The sequence below is a fragment of the Oncorhynchus gorbuscha genome, linkage group LG10, assembly GCF_021184085.1.
Source record: "Oncorhynchus gorbuscha isolate QuinsamMale2020 ecotype Even-year linkage group LG10, OgorEven_v1.0, whole genome shotgun sequence".
Classification (NCBI taxonomy): Eukaryota; Metazoa; Chordata; class Actinopteri; order Salmoniformes; family Salmonidae; genus Oncorhynchus; species Oncorhynchus gorbuscha.
Window position 1 is genome coordinate 31,129,283 of NC_060182.1, and position 17,577 is coordinate 31,146,859.

Below are 17,577 nucleotides of genomic sequence, written 5' to 3' on the forward strand. Positions count from 1 at the left end.
ATATTATTTGATGTCTTAAGGTATCCCTTTTCCTTAAAGATGTTTATGAGACTGAGGACATCTCAGACAATAACCATTTCTTAAAACCAATCCATAACATGTGTCAGGTAGTATTTTCTGTACTGGGTTTGGGGACTGGTCTTTCTGACTGACCCTTGAAATTGGGATGGAAATAGACAAGAAAATCCTTCTGGCATCAATTTAATCCAAAATTGTACTGAGATTGTATCCAGTGCTGTAGAACTTCATTCAGGGCTGGATCCGATACGTATCGCAGAAAATCGGCATTAAAATGTAAAGGTCATTTCCGATTGAGATGACATATGCAGTATTTACTGTGAATGCAGTCCCTGCGAACAATGCCTTTACATTTAAATCGTGCTATAACGTGGATCTTCTGCGATACTTCTGTGTTACAGACTGAATCCAGCCCTAATTCTCATGGTCAAAATTCTATGGTGAGCAGATATATTTTGTATCCCTTATTAACAAGGGTGTGTAAACCATGTTTAAAATATGATTTAATGGTTGATATGAGTTAATGGTTGGTATGAGTTGATATGAGTTAATGGTTGACATGAGTTAATGGTTGATATGAGTTAATGGTTGATATGAGTTGATATGAGTTAATGGTTGGTATGAGTTGATATGAGTTAATGGTTGACATGATTTAATGGTTGACATGAGTTAATGGTTGATATGAGTTAATGGTTGATATGAGTTGATATGAGTTAATGGTTGACATGAATTGAAACGAGTTAATGGTTGATATGAGTTAATGGTTGATATGAGTTGATATGAGTTAATGGTTGATATGAGTTAATGGTTGACATGAGTTGATATGAGTTAATATGAGTTAATTGTTGATATGAGTTGATATGAGTTAATGGTTGACATGTGTTGATATGAGTTAATGGTTGATATGAGTTGATATGAGTTAATGGGTGATATGAGTTGATATGAGTTAATGGTTGATATGAGTTAATGGTTGATATGAGTTGATAGGAGTTAATGGTTGATATGAGTTAATGGTTGACATGAGTTGATATGAGTTAATGGTTGATATGAGTTAATGAAAGGCTCCTCCAGTTTTTTGTCACATCAGATGAAACTACTGACACTGCAGCTGTAACACCGATTTGTTGACAGTGTACGTGCTGACATGACAAACCAGGGCCTATGACGCTCCTAATGTCATATGTAGGCAGAGCCCAATGCAGCTGACAGATAAATAACATAACATCTTTCTGCTTCGAAGGGCACATACTGTATCAACAATGTGTTATTCTACCTGTAACCTGCAATTTACCTTTTGTTTTCACAACAAAATCCATTGGACCAATCATTTCATATTATAAAGCACTATACCATACTCATCGTGTTAAAAGTGTTGTATGAATTTAAGAGTTCATATGAAGGTAGTTTGAAGGTTTATTCTCTATTTACAAAACAAAACGTTGACATGGTTTAAAAAGTCCTGCCACGGGTAACACTTAATGAGCCACTTCTGGGGTTTTGGTTAATTGCGGAAGACACACTTCGGTTGAACGCATTCAGTTAGGCAACTGACTAGGCATCCCCTTTCCCTTCTCTTTCAATTCTAAATGCTACGCTAACAGTTTGAGAGTGATGAATTTGGACAGACAATGAATAGTAACTACATGAACCCAAACTGGTAGAATTTTAGGAGGTGATACAATCTTAGGAACAATCAGGAAGTCACTCTCTCAATAATAAAAACAGTGTTTCAATAATCTCACCACTGACAGACCTGGGTTGGGTTGTGATGTGCATCACACCTACAACCATGTTTCAGATTCCTATCACTGACTGGCCACTGACTGACTGAAGCTGCTATCTACGTACTGTACGCTATGTAGTAGTCCATTTTTCGACCTTTTAATTTGGTTCCTTGACAACTGCCAATCACTACATCAAACAAGTCTTTAGACACCTTTAATTGAGTCCGAGTCAAATTGCAAATCAGCAAAAACATTTTTACTGGTTGCCATGGTCCCCCCAAATAACAATAACTGAGGGGAGGTTAGAGGAACTTTAGGAAGTTAAAACGATAGTATTCTTATCAAAGGGTTACGTGAAAAGAGAAGTTATAAAGGCACATCCTTAACTGTAACAATAACATCATGTCTATTCCCCATTTTAGAAAACAGATTGTGTAGAGGATGCCATACAATTTCATAACACAACATCCCTCATGGAGTTTATTGTATTTTATTTAGAAAATTACTGAATATGTCAAATGAGGTTTACAAACAGCCTTTCATTTACCTACGGTACTGCATACTGTAGTTAGTGTAGTATCTCATAGTAGTATATTGTAATCATGATATTCATTAAAAGGCAGTCTTCGGGTACATACAGCATTTCTGTGCAGTAAGGCAAAAAGACACTGCCCTCTATGAATATATACTGTAGCTGTCTGTAGAGCCAAGTAATTCTCCATCAATCAAATAGTGCTCTTTGCATATTGCTTCAAAGAAGGCATTTTTATGGGGAGAATAATCTTCTCATAAATGTAAGTGTTCCAGTGACCAAAGACTAGAGGATGGCTTAGTTGTACGGAATCCATATTAAGAACATCCTCCTCAGACCTCACCCCTCCTATTGATTATGTAATGGTGCAGTTACATTGCCCCTCTTCATGCCCTCAGTCCCCCAGCAGTCCTAGCTTCTTCAGGGCCTCCCGTCGGTCCTCTCCACTCTTGCTGTTGGGGCAGATGAGCACACTGATGCCATGGGAGCGGGGCAGCTTGTTATGGGACTCCCCATGAACTGGCTGGGGGTGGGAGGCCTCACCCTGAACATTCACAAAGTCTTTCCCAGTTCCTAGGGAGGCGGGGCGAGGTCGAGAGTTGCGCAGGTTGCCAGGGGATAGTGCGACTTTGGGACCTTGGTTGGCCCTGAGGGAGGCATTACTGGCCATGTAGCTGCTCAGGCCCTTGCCGGAGCGCTCCAGAGTCGCTGATTTGACCCCTATGGGAGGGGGAATATGCATGGGTGGTGAAGGAAGTGTAGCAGGTGAGGGCAGAGTTTTGGCATTGTCACTGAATTGGGCTGGGGCTGGGGCTGGGGTAGTGGGAGGGGATGGGATAGTCGCTGAAACTGGGGCTGTGACTAGTGCTGGAGTTAGTGCTAGGGCAGGAACTGGGGTAAGGGTGATGGCAGGGACTGGGGTAAGGGTGATGGCTGGGACTGGAGCTGGGGTAGGGATTTTGGCTGGGGCTTTGGTCTGGGTGGTAACCAGGCTGTGAGAAGGAGGGGATGCCCATGACTTCCTGGATTTGGATGAAACGACAGGGCCTGAGTCTCCATCTTCAGTCTTCAGGAGCCCAAGCTTCCGTAGGGCCTCCCTGCGCACCTTCTGGGGGTCAATCATTGACCTGTCAATGGGCGAGGGGCTTGGGTGACTGTCTAACTTGTGAGACTTCAGGATAATGTTGGAGGGAAGCCTCTTGGGCTTAGGGGCCACAGCAGGTCGGCTCTTTGGTTCCAGGGCCTCAGGAATAGGGGTGGGTAGGACATCTGAGGGGGAGGGTAGTGCTTGGGCACTGACAGGCAGATCAACACAGGGTTTAGAAGGTGGTGCATCTTTGGCTCCAGGGAGGCTGGTGCAGCTCTCTTCATGGAGACCTGCCTGCGTAGTTGCTCCAGCTCACTGTAGGTCAGAGGACCTCTGAGTTCTGCAGGCACTGGAGGATCACTCTTTTCCTCTAGCTCATCATCCCTGAAGTCTGATGGAGGGGGAATCAGCTTCAGATCCAGCTCAGATGGAACCTTAGTGTTGCACTTCGCAGGCTTGCTGTCTACAGAGACTCCTTTAGGCATGTTGTCCACAGAATCATCTGTGGGTAAATCTGACGTGGCTAATGAAGGGGTTGTTTTGGGGGTTTTAAATTCAGTGGACAGCACCGGAACTTTTGTGATAGTGGCCAACCCAGGAGCTTTGATGTCAGAAGACAACTCTGAGGTCTTGGGCACAGTTGCTATCTTTGGAGCTTTAGGGTCTGTGACTACTTCTGGGACTGTGGGTTCAGTGATTACCTTTTGAGGTTTCAGATCAGTGACTGCCCCTGGGGTACTGGGCTGGGTTGCTACTAATGGGGCTTTGGGCTCAATTGCTGCAGTTGGGACACTGGGATGTGTGGTTGCCCCTGTGACTTTGAGCTGGATACTGGCAAGGCCATTTGCCAGAAGAAGTGGTGTAGGCACTCGGCAGTTCAGATAAGACTTCCGATCTCTTCCTGAGTCGTCATGCTGGAGTTTTGATACATCTAGAAGACAGGCAGAAACAGCAGGAATTATTTTACTATCAAATTCTCACAGGTTGCTAAACTGGCTCGCACAATCCTGTCCTAAAACCTGGACATATTTTTTTGTGTCCTGCATGGGAAAATCCTGATGAAACTATTTTTAGTCGTACTCACCCTCCAGTCTAGTCTGTCCCATAGAGAGGTGGTCATGTTCGGCTGCCAGGCTGCTGGGGTCTGGTTCATCATTGGACAGGCCACTGTCCTCCTCCATCTCCAGGGACTCAATGGTGGACTCCAGAAACATGAGGCACGCCCGCTCCTCAACAGAGAGGTACTCCAGACTGTCATCACTCTGCCTCACACACACACAAAGAGGACACAAACACAAAGACAACAAAAATAGGAAATCCGTAAACATAGACAAACTAGAAATGTAGAGTACGAACAGATTCAGAATAAAATAACAATGCAATTAATTGCTAACCTTTAATCAAGATGACATAACTACTGTATGTAGAACTCCAGCTAGCACATTGTTCTGAGAACGATATGTTTCTTAGAGCTTGGTGGGAGCATGGTTTTCTATGGTTATTTTGCATAAAACCTTCCCACAAATTATGGGAATGGTGCAGCATAGTTTCTTGGTTTTGGAACATTCTCAGCACATTTAAGGAACTAAAAAAAAAAACTATGTTATAGGTATTTCATTACTTTAACATAATTTTCCTAAATGTTAGAATATGGTTACATGGGCCTCCCGGGTGGTGCAGTGGTCTAGGGCACTTCATCGCAGTGCTAGCTGTGCCACCAGAGACTCTGGGTTCGCGCAAAGCTCTGTCGCAGCCGGCCGCGACCGGGAGGTTTGTGGGGCGACGCACAATTGTCCTAGCATCGTCCGGGTTAGGGAGGTTGTGGCAGGTAGGGATATCCTTGTCTCATCGCACACTCCTGTGGCGGGCCGGGCGCAGTGCACGCTAACCAGGTCGCCAGGTGCACGGTGTTTCCTCCAGCACAATGGTGCGGCTGGCTTCCGGGTTGGATGCGTATTAAGAAGCAGTACGGCTTCGTTGGGTTGTGTTTCAGAGGACGCATGGCTTTCGGCCTTCGTCTCTCCCGAGCCTGTACGGGAGTTGTAGCGATGAGACAAGATAGTAACTACTAACAATTGGATACCATGAAATTGGGGAGAAAAGGGGGTAAAAATCTTCTAGAAATGTTGATGTTGGGAATGTTCTCAAAGAGTTTAGAAAATGTTAAGAAACAACGTTCTTCTGTGGGAATTTCAGTATCTCAGCATAACGTTTGTTACAGGTTTTCTCATGGTTCTATTTAAAGTAATGTTCTCAAATTGTTCCAAGAAGGTTAAGAACCAACGTTCTTCTGTGGGAATTTGAGTCCTTCAGACTAACTTTTCCTACAGGTTTCCTCATGGATTTATTTAAAGTCATGTTCTCAAATTGTTCCGAGAACATTAACAGAAAACGTTAAATAAAAAAACACAATAAAACTTTAGTAATGTTCAAAGAACGTTCTAAATATATTATTTGAAAACATATACAGTACCCGTCAAAAGTTTGGACACACCTATTCATTCAAATGTTTTCATTTATTTTTACTATTTTCTACATTGTAGAATAATAGTGAAGACATCAACATTGTGAAATAACATGAATTTAATCATGTAGTAACCAAAAAAGAGCTAAACAAATCCAAATATATTTTATATTTGAGATTCTTCAAAGTAGTCACCCTTTGCCTTGATGACAGCTTTGCACACGCTTGGCATTCTCTCAACCAGATTCACCTGGAATGAAAGAGTTCCCACATATGCTGAGCACTGCTTTTCCTTCACACTGCGGTCCAACTCATCCCAAACCATCTCAATTGGGTTTAAATCAGGTGATTGTGGAGGCCAGGTCATCTGATGCAGCATTTCATCACTCCCCTTCTTGGTCAAATAGCCCTTACACAGCCTGGTGTGTTGGGTCATTGTCCTGTTGAAAAACAAATGATAGTCCCACTAAGCACAAACCAGATGGGATGGCGTATCGCTGCAGAATGCTGTGGTAGCCATGCTGGTTAAGTGTGCCTTGAATTCTAAATAAATCACTGACAGTGTCACCAGAAAGCACCCCCACACCATCACACCTCCTCCTCCATGCAGAGATCATCCATTCACCTACTCTGTGTCTCACAAAGACACGGCGGTTGGAACCAAAAATCTCAAATTTGGACTCATCAGGCTATAGGACAGATTTCCACCGGTCTACTGTCCATTGCTTGTGTTTCTTGGCACAAGCAGGTCTCTTCTTATTGGTGTCCTTTAGTAGTGGTTTCTTTGCAGCATTTCGACCGTGAAGGAAGGCCTGATTCACGCAGTCTCCTCTGAACAGTTGATATTGAGATGTGTCTGTTACTTGAACTCTGTGAAGCATTTATTTTGGCTGCAATTTCTGAGGCTGGTAACTCTAATGAACTTATCCTCTGCAGCAGAGGTAACTCTGGGTCTTCTTTTCCTGTGGCTCTCCTCATGAGAGCTCGTTTCATCATAGCGCTTGATAGTTTTTGCGACTGTAATTGAAAAAACGCTCAAAGTTCTTTAAATTTTCTGGATTGACTGACCTTCATGTCTTAAAGTAATGATGGACTGGTGTTTCCTTTGCTTATTTGAGCTGTTCTTTCCATAATAGTGACTTGTTCTTTTACCAAACAGGGCTATCTTTTGTATACCACCCCTACCTTATCACAACACAACTGACTGGCTCAAACGCAATAAGAAGGAAAGAAATTCCACAAATTTACTTTTAACAAGGCACACCTGTTAATTGAAATACATTCCCGGTGACTACCTCATGAAGCTAGTTGAAAGAATGCCAAGAGTGTGCAAAACTGTCATCAAGGCAAAGGGTGGCTACTTTGAAGAATCTCTTGTTTAACATATTTGTGGCTACTACATGATTCCACATGTGTTATTTCATAGTATTGATGTCTTCATTATTATTCTACAATGTATAAAATAGTCAAAATAAAGCAAAAGCCTGGAATGAGTAGTTGTGTCCAAACATTCTCAGCATCAACAAAACTCTCTATCCTCAATCATGTTAAGTGTGTTCAGGTGTGTTGGCCATGCCCACTAATTGGCAACTCTTGATCTTAATGAGTGCTTATTTCCTTTGAAATGGGGTGTGTTTCAGTAAACTAAAATGAACAGCTTGTATGCGTAAAAAAAACTCAGCATGCTAGCGCCATCCTGGTGGCGCAGCGGATTAATTCCATGGATAGAAAACGGAAGATTATAGGTTTGAATCTCACTGATACCGTGTGACAATAAAAAATACATGTGTTTGCATGATTAAGGAAATTCATTTCCATCTGCGCTTTTAAGTTAGCAGTGTTATTAAAACATTCAATGAAAGTTAAGGAAGTTATTAATAAACCTTCAAATAACCTATAACTTCTGTTCTCAAATTTTAAAAAACATTCGGTTTTACCAGGAAATGTATGGCTTCGTTCCCACAACCAATGTGAAACTAAAAATATACATTTACACAACTTCCAAGGAACCAAATATGCTAGCTGGGAGGTATGTCTGTGAACAATATATCCTTGTATAACGTTAGGTAAGGCCTTCAAACTCTTTTGGCTTGGTTTTCAGTTCTTAATAGTCAGTCTCTCTGTTTCTCTCAACTAATGTAGGCTGAACAGCACATTGAAGCCCAGAGAGACTGTAGACACAGAGCGGATCAAAGTTACGTTTACCTTTCACACAGCAGGGAGGGAATTAGAAATGACCTCAGTACTCCTCCCGGCTAGCATTTAACTTTCATCCTATACTGCACTGCCAGAGGAATGTATTGCAGTGGATTTTAGTGAGGGGCCGCTGAACAGCTCTGAAATGAACAGACTGGGTCCTCAAAGCAGTCGCTCTCTCTCATTTCTCTCTCATTCTGTGGAACCTCTCAAAGGCCCCTCTCTGAACAAACATCTGAATCTCTCACCCACAACATGAACAAGCCCACTAGCCCACTGACTCTTAGCATTGGGAGACAGTTGTACTACTGTATATAAACATATCAATTCATTGTCAATAAACGGGGGCGAGAAAGGCACCCTTTCATTTTTTGACATGTTGCATCTAGCTAGATCAATTCCAAAATGTTTACCACAATGGCAGCAGTGCAGCACATAAACAAAATAAAACATAAACCGGTGAAATCAGAGTCTCAGCTATTCTCCTGGTTAGTGGTTTAGGGTAAAGGAGGAAATAGCTTCTGCACGCACAAAGCCAGAGTTCATGCTGACCACACTGTCATAGCTCCCAGCGCTGTCCATATTGATCAAGGATTCCATGGCAACACCGCCCGGCCACGTGTCACTCTTCGCCATGGCACAGGGACAGCGGGAGGAGCCAGGGCTTCAGGGGGCCTCTGCTAATTGGCTGGAAGTCACAGATGGGTCCAGATGGGGAAGTAACTGGGGGAAAAAATAAAGGAAAGAAGTATTAACGCTTGAGGCAAAAATCATTACATCATCATGATGATCCATCCTACAGAGCTTCCCTTGTGTAAATTGTGGCATTTCTCTATTACAGCCCATGTGGTTAAAGATTAGGAAATGTTATATACTCATACTATTGCTTTTAAGCCAGGCTTTTTTAGCAGTGACAAAGTTTGATCAGTGATATCATAGTAAAGCAAGACAAAGGAGCACGCCCCCATTCACATCAACGGGGCTGTAGTCCACATCACTAAAGAATCACTAAAGAATTATCATGGTCCGCACACACCAACACAGTCATGAAGAAGGCACGACAACGCCTCTTCCCCTTCAGGAGGCTGAAAAGATTTGGCATGGGCCCTTAGATCCTCAAAAAGTTCTACAGCTGCACCATTAAGAGCATCTTGACTGGCTGCATCACCACTTGGTATGGCAACTGGTTGGCATCCAACAACAAGGCGCTACAGAGGGTAGTGCGGACGGCCCAGTACATCACTGGGGCTGAACTCCCTGGCATCCAGGGCCTCTATACCAGGCTGTGTCAGAGGAAGGCCCTAAAAATGGTCAAAAACTTCAGTCATCTAAGTCATAGACTGTTCTCTCTGCTACCGCACAGCAAGTGGTACCGATGCACCAAGTCTGGAACCAACAGGACCTTGAACAGCTTCTACCCCCAAGCCATAAGACCGCTAAATAGCTAACCAAATACCTATCCGGACCATCTGCATTGACCCCCCTTTGTACCAACTCTTTTGACTCATCACACACTTATTATCTATCCTATTGCCTAGTCACTTTATCCCTACCTATTTGTACATATCTACCTCAATTACCTTGTACCCCTGTACATCAACTCAGTACTGGCACCCCATGAATATAGCCAAGCTATCGTTACTCATTGTGTATTTATTCCACGTGTTATTATCTTTCTACTATGTTTCTCTCTGCATTGTTGGTAAGGGTCCGTAAAGTAAGCATTTCACTGTTGATCTACACCTGTTGTTTCCAACAAATCACATTTTATTTGACATCTCTAAAGACAGTACTGTATATCCGTGTACAGGAGTGACAATAGTACGCATACTGTCTCTCTATTTAGCACCTATGTGCCCTTATCCAATAGAGGGATACACAGACAATGCCCTGGCCAAAGCAGTGAGAAAAGCAGTGAGAAAAGGAGAGCCTATTATAAGCCATTCGGGAAGTATTCAGACCCCTTGACTTTTTCCACATTTTGTTTCATTACAGTCTTTATTAAAAGAAGTAAAAAATGTTCCTCATCAATCTACACACAATATCACATAATGACAATGCAAAAAATGTATTTAGAAATGTTTGCAAATGAATAAAAATAAATCAAAAACAGAAATACCTTATCAACATAAGAATTGAGATCCTTTCCTATGGGACTCGAAATTGAGCTCAAGTGCATCCTGTTTCCATTGATCATCCTTGAGGTGTTTCTACAACTTGATTGGAGTCCACCTCTGGTAAATGCAATTGATTGGGCATGATTTGGAAAGGCACACACCTGTCTATATAAGGTCCCACTGTTGACAGTGCATGCAAGAGCAAAAACCAAGCCATGAGGTCGAAGGAATTGTCCGTAGAGCTCGGAGACAGGACTGTGACGAGGCACAGATCTGGGGATGGGTACCAAAAAATGTCTGCAGCATTTAAGGTCCCCAAGACACTTCCTAGAGCTGTGCGCCTGAGCCAACAAACTGAGCAATCGGGGGAGAAGGGCCTTGGTCAGGGAGGTGACCAAGAACCCGATGGTCACTCTAACAGAGCTCCTGAGTTTCTCTGTTCCAGAGTTCCAGACGGAAGTCACACTTCAGTAAAAGGCACATGACAGCCCACTTGGAGTTTGCCAAAAGGCACCCAAAGGAATCACAGACCACGAGAAACAAGATTCTCTGGTCTGATGAAACCAAAATTGAATTCTTTAGCCTGAATGCCAAGCGTCACGTCTGGAAGAAACCTGGCACCATCCCTGGCATGGTGGTGGCAGCATCATGCTGTGGGGATGTTTTTCAGTGGCAAGGACTCGGAGACTAGTCACGATTAGGGAAAGATGAACGGAGAAAAATACAGCGAGATCGTTGATGAAAACCTGCTCCAGAGCACTCAGGACCTTAGACTGGGGCGAAGTATCACCTTCCAACAAGACAACGACCCTAAGCACACAGCCAAGACAAGGCAGGAGTGGCTTTGGGACAAGTCTCTGAATTTCCTTGAGTGGCCCAGCCAGAGCCCGGACTTGAACCCAATCGAACATCTCTGGAGAGACCTGAAAATAGCTGTGCAGCGATGCTCCCCATCCAACCTGACAGAGCTTGAGAGGATCTGCAAAGAACAATGGGAAAAACTCCCCAAATACAGGTATGCCAAGCTTGTAGTGTCATACCCAAAAAGACTCAAGGCTGCAATCTCTGCCAAAGGTGCTTCAACAAAGCACTGAGTAAAGGATAAATGTGATATGAGATTTTTATTTTTAATACATTTTTATTTTAAATCTAAAAAACAGTTTTTTCTTTGACATTACGCGATATTGTGTGTAGACTGATGAGGAAAAATATATTTAATCCATTTTAGAATAAGGCTGTAACAACAAAATGTGGAAAATCAAGGGGTCTGAATACTTTCCGAATGCGCTGTATATCTTTAAAGTGCAAAGGAGCGTCAAGGGATACGGTGTGGTCTTGATGTGGACATTAATCTCCACCTGGAGCAAGGAGGTGTAAGATCTTTAACCACACAAGATTCTTATCTGGGCTACAGACGTACCTAAGCTCCTAATAAACATTTTCAAGTGGCACTGTGTGAATCCCATCACGCCATGTCAAGCCATGCCACCAACAACCTGTTGGCATCCAGGCTTTACAGTAGTCAAAATACTGCACATATACTAGTGTTGACATAAAATGCATGAAGGTTTTTTTAATAGCAATTTCATTAGAACATAAAATATCAAATTACATTTGACCATCAGTTACTATTCAGATTGTTTTCATTAATTTTTGCCCAGACATAGACCTAACAGTCTATACTGTTGCTCAACTCTTTCAGGTGAGTCCGTGGCAATATAACTATGTGTTTTATTGAGATCTATCACCATCTACCATTTGATTGCACATACAGAAACAGAAAGGAACAGTAATGATAGTGAATTTCCTTTGAAGGCTACACTGCGTTATTTCCGCCAAAACCCTGAAGATCCGTCAACAGGCCACACAATGCTGCTGAATTACCTTGGGGTTTGGGTTGGGACAATTAATACAGAATATATTAATTACACTAATATTAAGCTATTGCCAAATATATCCTGGCACTCTGTACAGAATATCACCCCACCCAATGAAACAACGGGAGTTTAAGAAACATGTGGATCTATATAGGCCACACAGTACGGTGTTGGCAACAACAGATAGTGGGCTTTCTAGTTGGTTAACACAGTATTCCAGGGCACCCACCCAGTTAGTCTAGAGGCTGATAATTAGGTATTCTGCCTGCCCCTCCCATGAGGACATAATAGTATGAGCAACAGAGTGAAAGAGAATGTCCCAGCACCTCCCTACACACCTACAGGGCGGTAGTGGGAGACAGCAGCTTATACTCACTACACCCACCACAGAGATGTAATACACCTAGGAATGTCACTTTGCCTACTTCCTAGAAAACATGGTTTGTCATTGAACTAAGCACCCTGGCTGGCGCCCTATGCAATGATGTACCTCTGTGCATTTCAGGTCAATTACAAAGCAGAAGGGGAAATATGGAGAGAGCCTATCAGGTGCATTGTTAACGAAAAGGGGTAGCACTGGTGTCCACTGTCTGGCTTTCCCTTCCATGCACTATGAACCGTTGAAAGCTGCAGGATTCAGGATGGGGATTGCCTTGGATTCCATTTCAATGAGTGACAATGATCTTACTGTGTCAATAAAAAAGGAAATATGTGTCCTGTAACATGAAGGACAGGCAGAACAAGAACTAGTTAATGATTTACAGTAAATAAACCGACATTCACAACATGTTGTGCAACTCCCAACCTACACAGATAACATGCATGCATGTTTAGCTTGGTACTGAGTCAGTTTGCACCTGCACCATTATAATGTCAATATTGGGCCGGCTTTGGGAGTGGCTTTGTGAATTGGCAAACATTGAAATCTCAGGTATGCATTGACACATATTACTAACCTAAAGCTCACATTAGAGCACACCCTTTGGTTTTTCCACCATACCACATAACAGTGATAATGATGTTGAACCATGTGTCAATCATCTCTCATGGGAAAACCTTCCCACGGTACACCCGTCTGACTCCATTAATCAACATGTTGGAGCAAGTCAGACAATTTTTATCTCCAGAATGCAACACACTTTGAAAGGCGGTGACCATCGAGATGAGCATGATGCAAGACTTTGTTCTCAGACAGTCACACAGAGTATCTGTGCATGTGTATGTGTGCTTCACGCTGCTACAACATGGTAGCTGGGTCATTCCTACAATACGTTGCCTTTTCTGTCCCCAGGAAATATCACTTCTCATTTAGTGTAAAATGTGGATTCCAAATGGCTTTAAATATAAGGTCAGGTGTCCTTTACCTTAAAAACACAAAAATATGGTTCTTGAAATTGAATTTTATACATTTTGAACACTTTTCTTCAGTGGATGTAGCCTGTTTTTTTTCCACACAAGAAATATAAGCCATAAAATAATACAAATGTATAGTTTAGCTTTGCACTTCAACGCTCCTTGTTGTGGAAATTGACCCACTTCTACGGTTTACTTCATGCATCCTCGTCAGCTCACTGAGACTACCTTTAAACCTAATCTACACTATGACCTGACCTGTCCCCTTATGCATTACTGACCCACAGTGGCAAGGAGTTACATCCCTAAAAACACAAAACTGGTTCCTAGCCTCCCAGGCATAGAGTTCTTTCTGTCCCTAATAATAAACTGAAACTATAAATATATATATATTTTTTAAATAAAACTTTAACTAAATAAAAACTATTAAAGTGGATCTGAAAACTAACTGAAACTAAACTGGATTTCAAATACAAATATTAAAATGAATAGAAGTAAAAACGAATTATAAAACCACACAACTATAATAACCTTGCCCCTGACAGCATGACACTCATGTAAATTAAGACTGTCCAAAGCGAACCTGCATTCGACACACAATCCACAGCGGACCAACAGTTAAACGTTGGTCATAATTATATATTTAAAAAACAGTTCAGTAAACTATTGTTACCATTACCAAGAATAGTGTAGCCTCACAGACTATGGATGATCTACACATCGCAGAGGATTCCAGCCTTGTGCCAATTCATGCGTGAAAGCATAAAATCTTGAACGTTTCGTAGAGCCTAAATACTTAAAAAAGGACAATGCAAGTATAAAAAGAGAAACGCACCTGAGAGCAGAAGAATAGTACTATTCCCTTTTCACAAAGTGACTTTGCACTCAAAGAAACATTATATCTTCAAAATTATCCAAAGTAATTTAAATACAATTACGGTTTTCTGTGCAACTATCCTATCTGCCTTGTCAAATCAGTTTTGTTGAAGTTCAGGTGAGTGCGACAGGCTCACTTTGTCCCGCCCCCTAATTCCACTGTGTCCAATCAGCACATATATGATCTACCGTGTCTTTGGTAGAGCCAATGGGATAACAGAAATAGCCAACGTTTCAAGCAGGATAATGACACTGTATTACAGGGGTAATACTTGCAATACGGGTGTTATAAATATTTTCTTATTAACTCTCAGTGAACCTGGATCCATACTTGAATATTATGCACAAATAATTTATGAGGCTTCATTGACATGTAGGCTAATGGTATGATATATTACATGTATTTGTATTTTTATTTTTTAACCTTTATTTAACTAGGCAAAATTATCGGGGAATTGATCTAGCAACCTTTCGGTTACTGGCCCAACGCTCTAACCACTAGGCGACCTGCACATATCTTGAGTAAAGGACAAAGCCGTTGGACTGTATGCAAAATACATGAACTGCAATGGATTTGCAATTACATAGATCCAATTGTTGTCATTACAAAAAGGAAAATAACAATAACTTTGCATAGAGTATTTCCGCTGCACACATTATAACACATATATTCATGATGACTGTTGTCAAATTATACAACGGGTGGGTCTAATCCTGGATGGTGATCCACAAATTACCACCGGCTAAATCTATGACGTATTTACTCTGTTCCGTTTGACTGCGCAATCCACTGTCTCATCAACTCAGCCAGGCTATTTATATACTAGATCTACACGGTGAATATAATCTAGACATTATCTCCCATTTCTTTTAGACTAGCATTTGGTTTTCAAAAGCAGAGATTTGTTATAACTTTGCTGTCTGCCTCTCCGACATTTGCAACATTGAAATTCGATCTCCAGCTGTCCCTATGTATGGTAACGAAAGTGTTGGGAATCTGGAGACAGACAGGCTGGCAGCTTTTCTCAACCAGTCGAAATCATGAATCAGCCACATTTTTTATGGATATATACTAAGAAATGTCAATAGAAAAATACAAAATGCAGCGCATTTGCTGTCATTCTAGCTTCAATTTGAAGGGATTGTGTTAGCTGAGTAGTTGGCTATCTACATTTACATTTACATTTAAGTCATTTAGCAGACGCTCTTATCCAGAGCGACTTACAAATTGGTGCATTCACCTTATGACATCCAGTGGGACAGTCACTTAACAATAGTGCATCTAAAACTTAGGGGGTGGGGTGAGAGGGATAACCTATCCTAGGTATTCCTTAAAGAGGTGGGGTTTCAGGTGTCTCCGGAAGGTGGTGATTGACTCCGCTGTCCTGGCGTCGTGAGGGAGTTTGTTCCACCATTGGGGGGCCAGGGCAGCGAACAGTTTTGACTGGGCTGAGCGGTGTGGCCTATGCCAGGCAAAATAGCACATCATTAGCGCATTGTTATGGATGTATCCCCCCCCCCCCCAAAATCACTAGAAAACAGCTTAAACAAATGCAAATGCAGCTACTTTGCTGTTATTCTGGCTACACTGTTTGACGTGACTGTGTTAGCCAACTTTTTGGCTAGTTAGCAAGCAAGGGACAAGAACTTTGCCAGCCATCATGGCTGAGCAGTGTGGCCTATGCCAGGCAAAATAGCACATCATTAGCGCATTGTTATGGATGTATCCCCCCCCCAAAATCACTAGAAAACAGCTTAAACAAATGCAAATGCAGCTACTTTGCTGTTATTCTGGCTACACTGTTTGACGTGACTGTGTTAGCCAACTTTTTGGCTAGTTAGCAAGCAAGGGACAAGAACTTTGCCAGCCATCATGGCAACAGAACATTTAGAACGAATGACTGGGTCGCATCCATAGATACCGAACAAAACGGCTGGGGTCGCATCCATAGATACCGAACAAAACAACTGGGTCGCATCCATAGATACCGAACAAAACAACTGGGTCGCATCCATAGATACCGAACAAAACAACTGGGTCGCATCCATAGATACCGAACAAAACAACTGGGTCGCATCCATAGATACCGAACAAAACAACTGGGTCGCATCCATAGATACCGAACAATACAACTGGGTCGCATCCATAGATACCGAACAAAACAACTGGGTCGCATCCATAGATACCGAACAAAACAACTGGGTCGCATCCATAGATACCGAACAAAACAACTGGGTCGCATCCATAGATACCGAACAAAACAACTGGGTCGCATCCATAGATACCGAACAAAACAACTGGGTCGCATCCATAGATACCGAACAATACAACTGGGTCGCATCCATAGATACCGAACAAAACAACTGGGTCGCATCCATAGATACCGAACAAAACAACTGGGTCGCATCCATAGATACCGAACAAAACGGCTGGGGTCGCATCCATAGATACAGAACAAAACAACTGGGTCGCATCCATAGATACCGAACAAAACAACTGGGTCGCATCCATAGATACCGAACAAAACAACTGGGTCGCATCCATAGATACCGAACAAAACGGCTGGGGTCGCATCATCGCATTATCGCCCTCCAGGTCCCCTCGGAGAGTTCATCAATGAGCTTGATGCCTTGATAAGCTCCTTTCCTGAGGACGGCTCACCTCTCACAGTTCTGGGCGACTTTAACCTCCCCACGTCTACCTTTGACTCATTCCTCTCTGCCTCCTTCTTTCCACTCCTCTCCTCTTTTGACCTCACCCTCTCACCTTCCCCCCCTACTCACAAGGCAGGCAATACGCTCGACCTCATCTTTACTAGATGCTGTTCTTCCACTAACCTCATTGCAACTTCCCTCCAAGTCTCCGACCACTACCTTGTATCCTTTTCCCTCTCGCTCTCATCCAACACTTCCCACACTGCCCCTACTCGGATGGTATCGCGCCGTCCCAACCTTCGCTCTCTCTCCCCCGCTACTCTCTCCTCTTCCATCCTATCATCTCTTCCCTCTGCTCAAACCTTCTCCAACCTATCTCCTGATTCTGCCTCCTCAACCCTCCTCTCCTCCCTTTCTGCATCCTTTGACTCTCTATGTCCCCTATCTTCCAGGCCGGCTCGGTCCTCCCCTCCCGCTCCGTGGCTTGACGACTCAATGCGAGCTCACAGAACAGGGCTCCGGAAGGCCGAGCGGAAATGGAGGAAAACTCGCCTCCCTGCGGACCTGGCATCCTTTCACTCCCTCCTCTCTACATTTTCCTCCTCTGTCTCTGCTGCTAAAGCCACTTTCTACCACTCTAAATTCCAAGCATCTGCCTCTAACCCTAGGAAGCTCTTT

At 42.8% G+C, this 17,577-nt stretch overlaps 2 protein-coding genes across 6 annotated transcripts; both read right to left on the reverse strand.

Moving 5' to 3' along the window:
- Positions 1-1,940: 1,940 nt before the first annotated feature.
- LOC124045864 (specifically androgen-regulated gene protein-like) lies at positions 1,941-3,535 on the reverse strand. Its single transcript, XM_046365611.1, has one exon. It carries the CDS (start codon positions 3,395-3,397, stop codon positions 2,669-2,671), a length of 729 nt encoding a protein of 242 aa, XP_046221567.1. The 5' UTR covers positions 3,398-3,535; the 3' UTR covers positions 1,941-2,668.
- Positions 3,448-14,362, reverse strand: LOC124045863 (platelet glycoprotein Ib alpha chain-like). Of its 5 annotated transcripts, XM_046365607.1 has the most exons (5): positions 14,204-14,359; positions 12,616-12,731; positions 8,553-8,744; positions 4,446-4,623; positions 3,448-4,292 (listed from the first exon to the last, which is right to left on the reverse strand). In XM_046365607.1, exons 3-5 carry the CDS (start codon positions 8,655-8,657, stop codon positions 3,448-3,450), a joined length of 1,128 nt encoding a protein of 375 aa, XP_046221563.1. In that variant the 5' UTR covers positions 8,658-8,744; positions 12,616-12,731; positions 14,204-14,359. The 5 variants fall into 5 exon arrangements, with proteins under 5 accessions (XP_046221563.1, XP_046221565.1, XP_046221562.1 ...); XM_046365609.1 differs by lacking the exon at positions 12,616-12,731 and having other exon boundaries at positions 8,574-8,744; positions 14,204-14,362; XM_046365606.1 differs by lacking the exon at positions 12,616-12,731 and having other exon boundaries at positions 14,204-14,362.
- Positions 14,363-17,577: the final 3,215 nt, after the last annotated feature.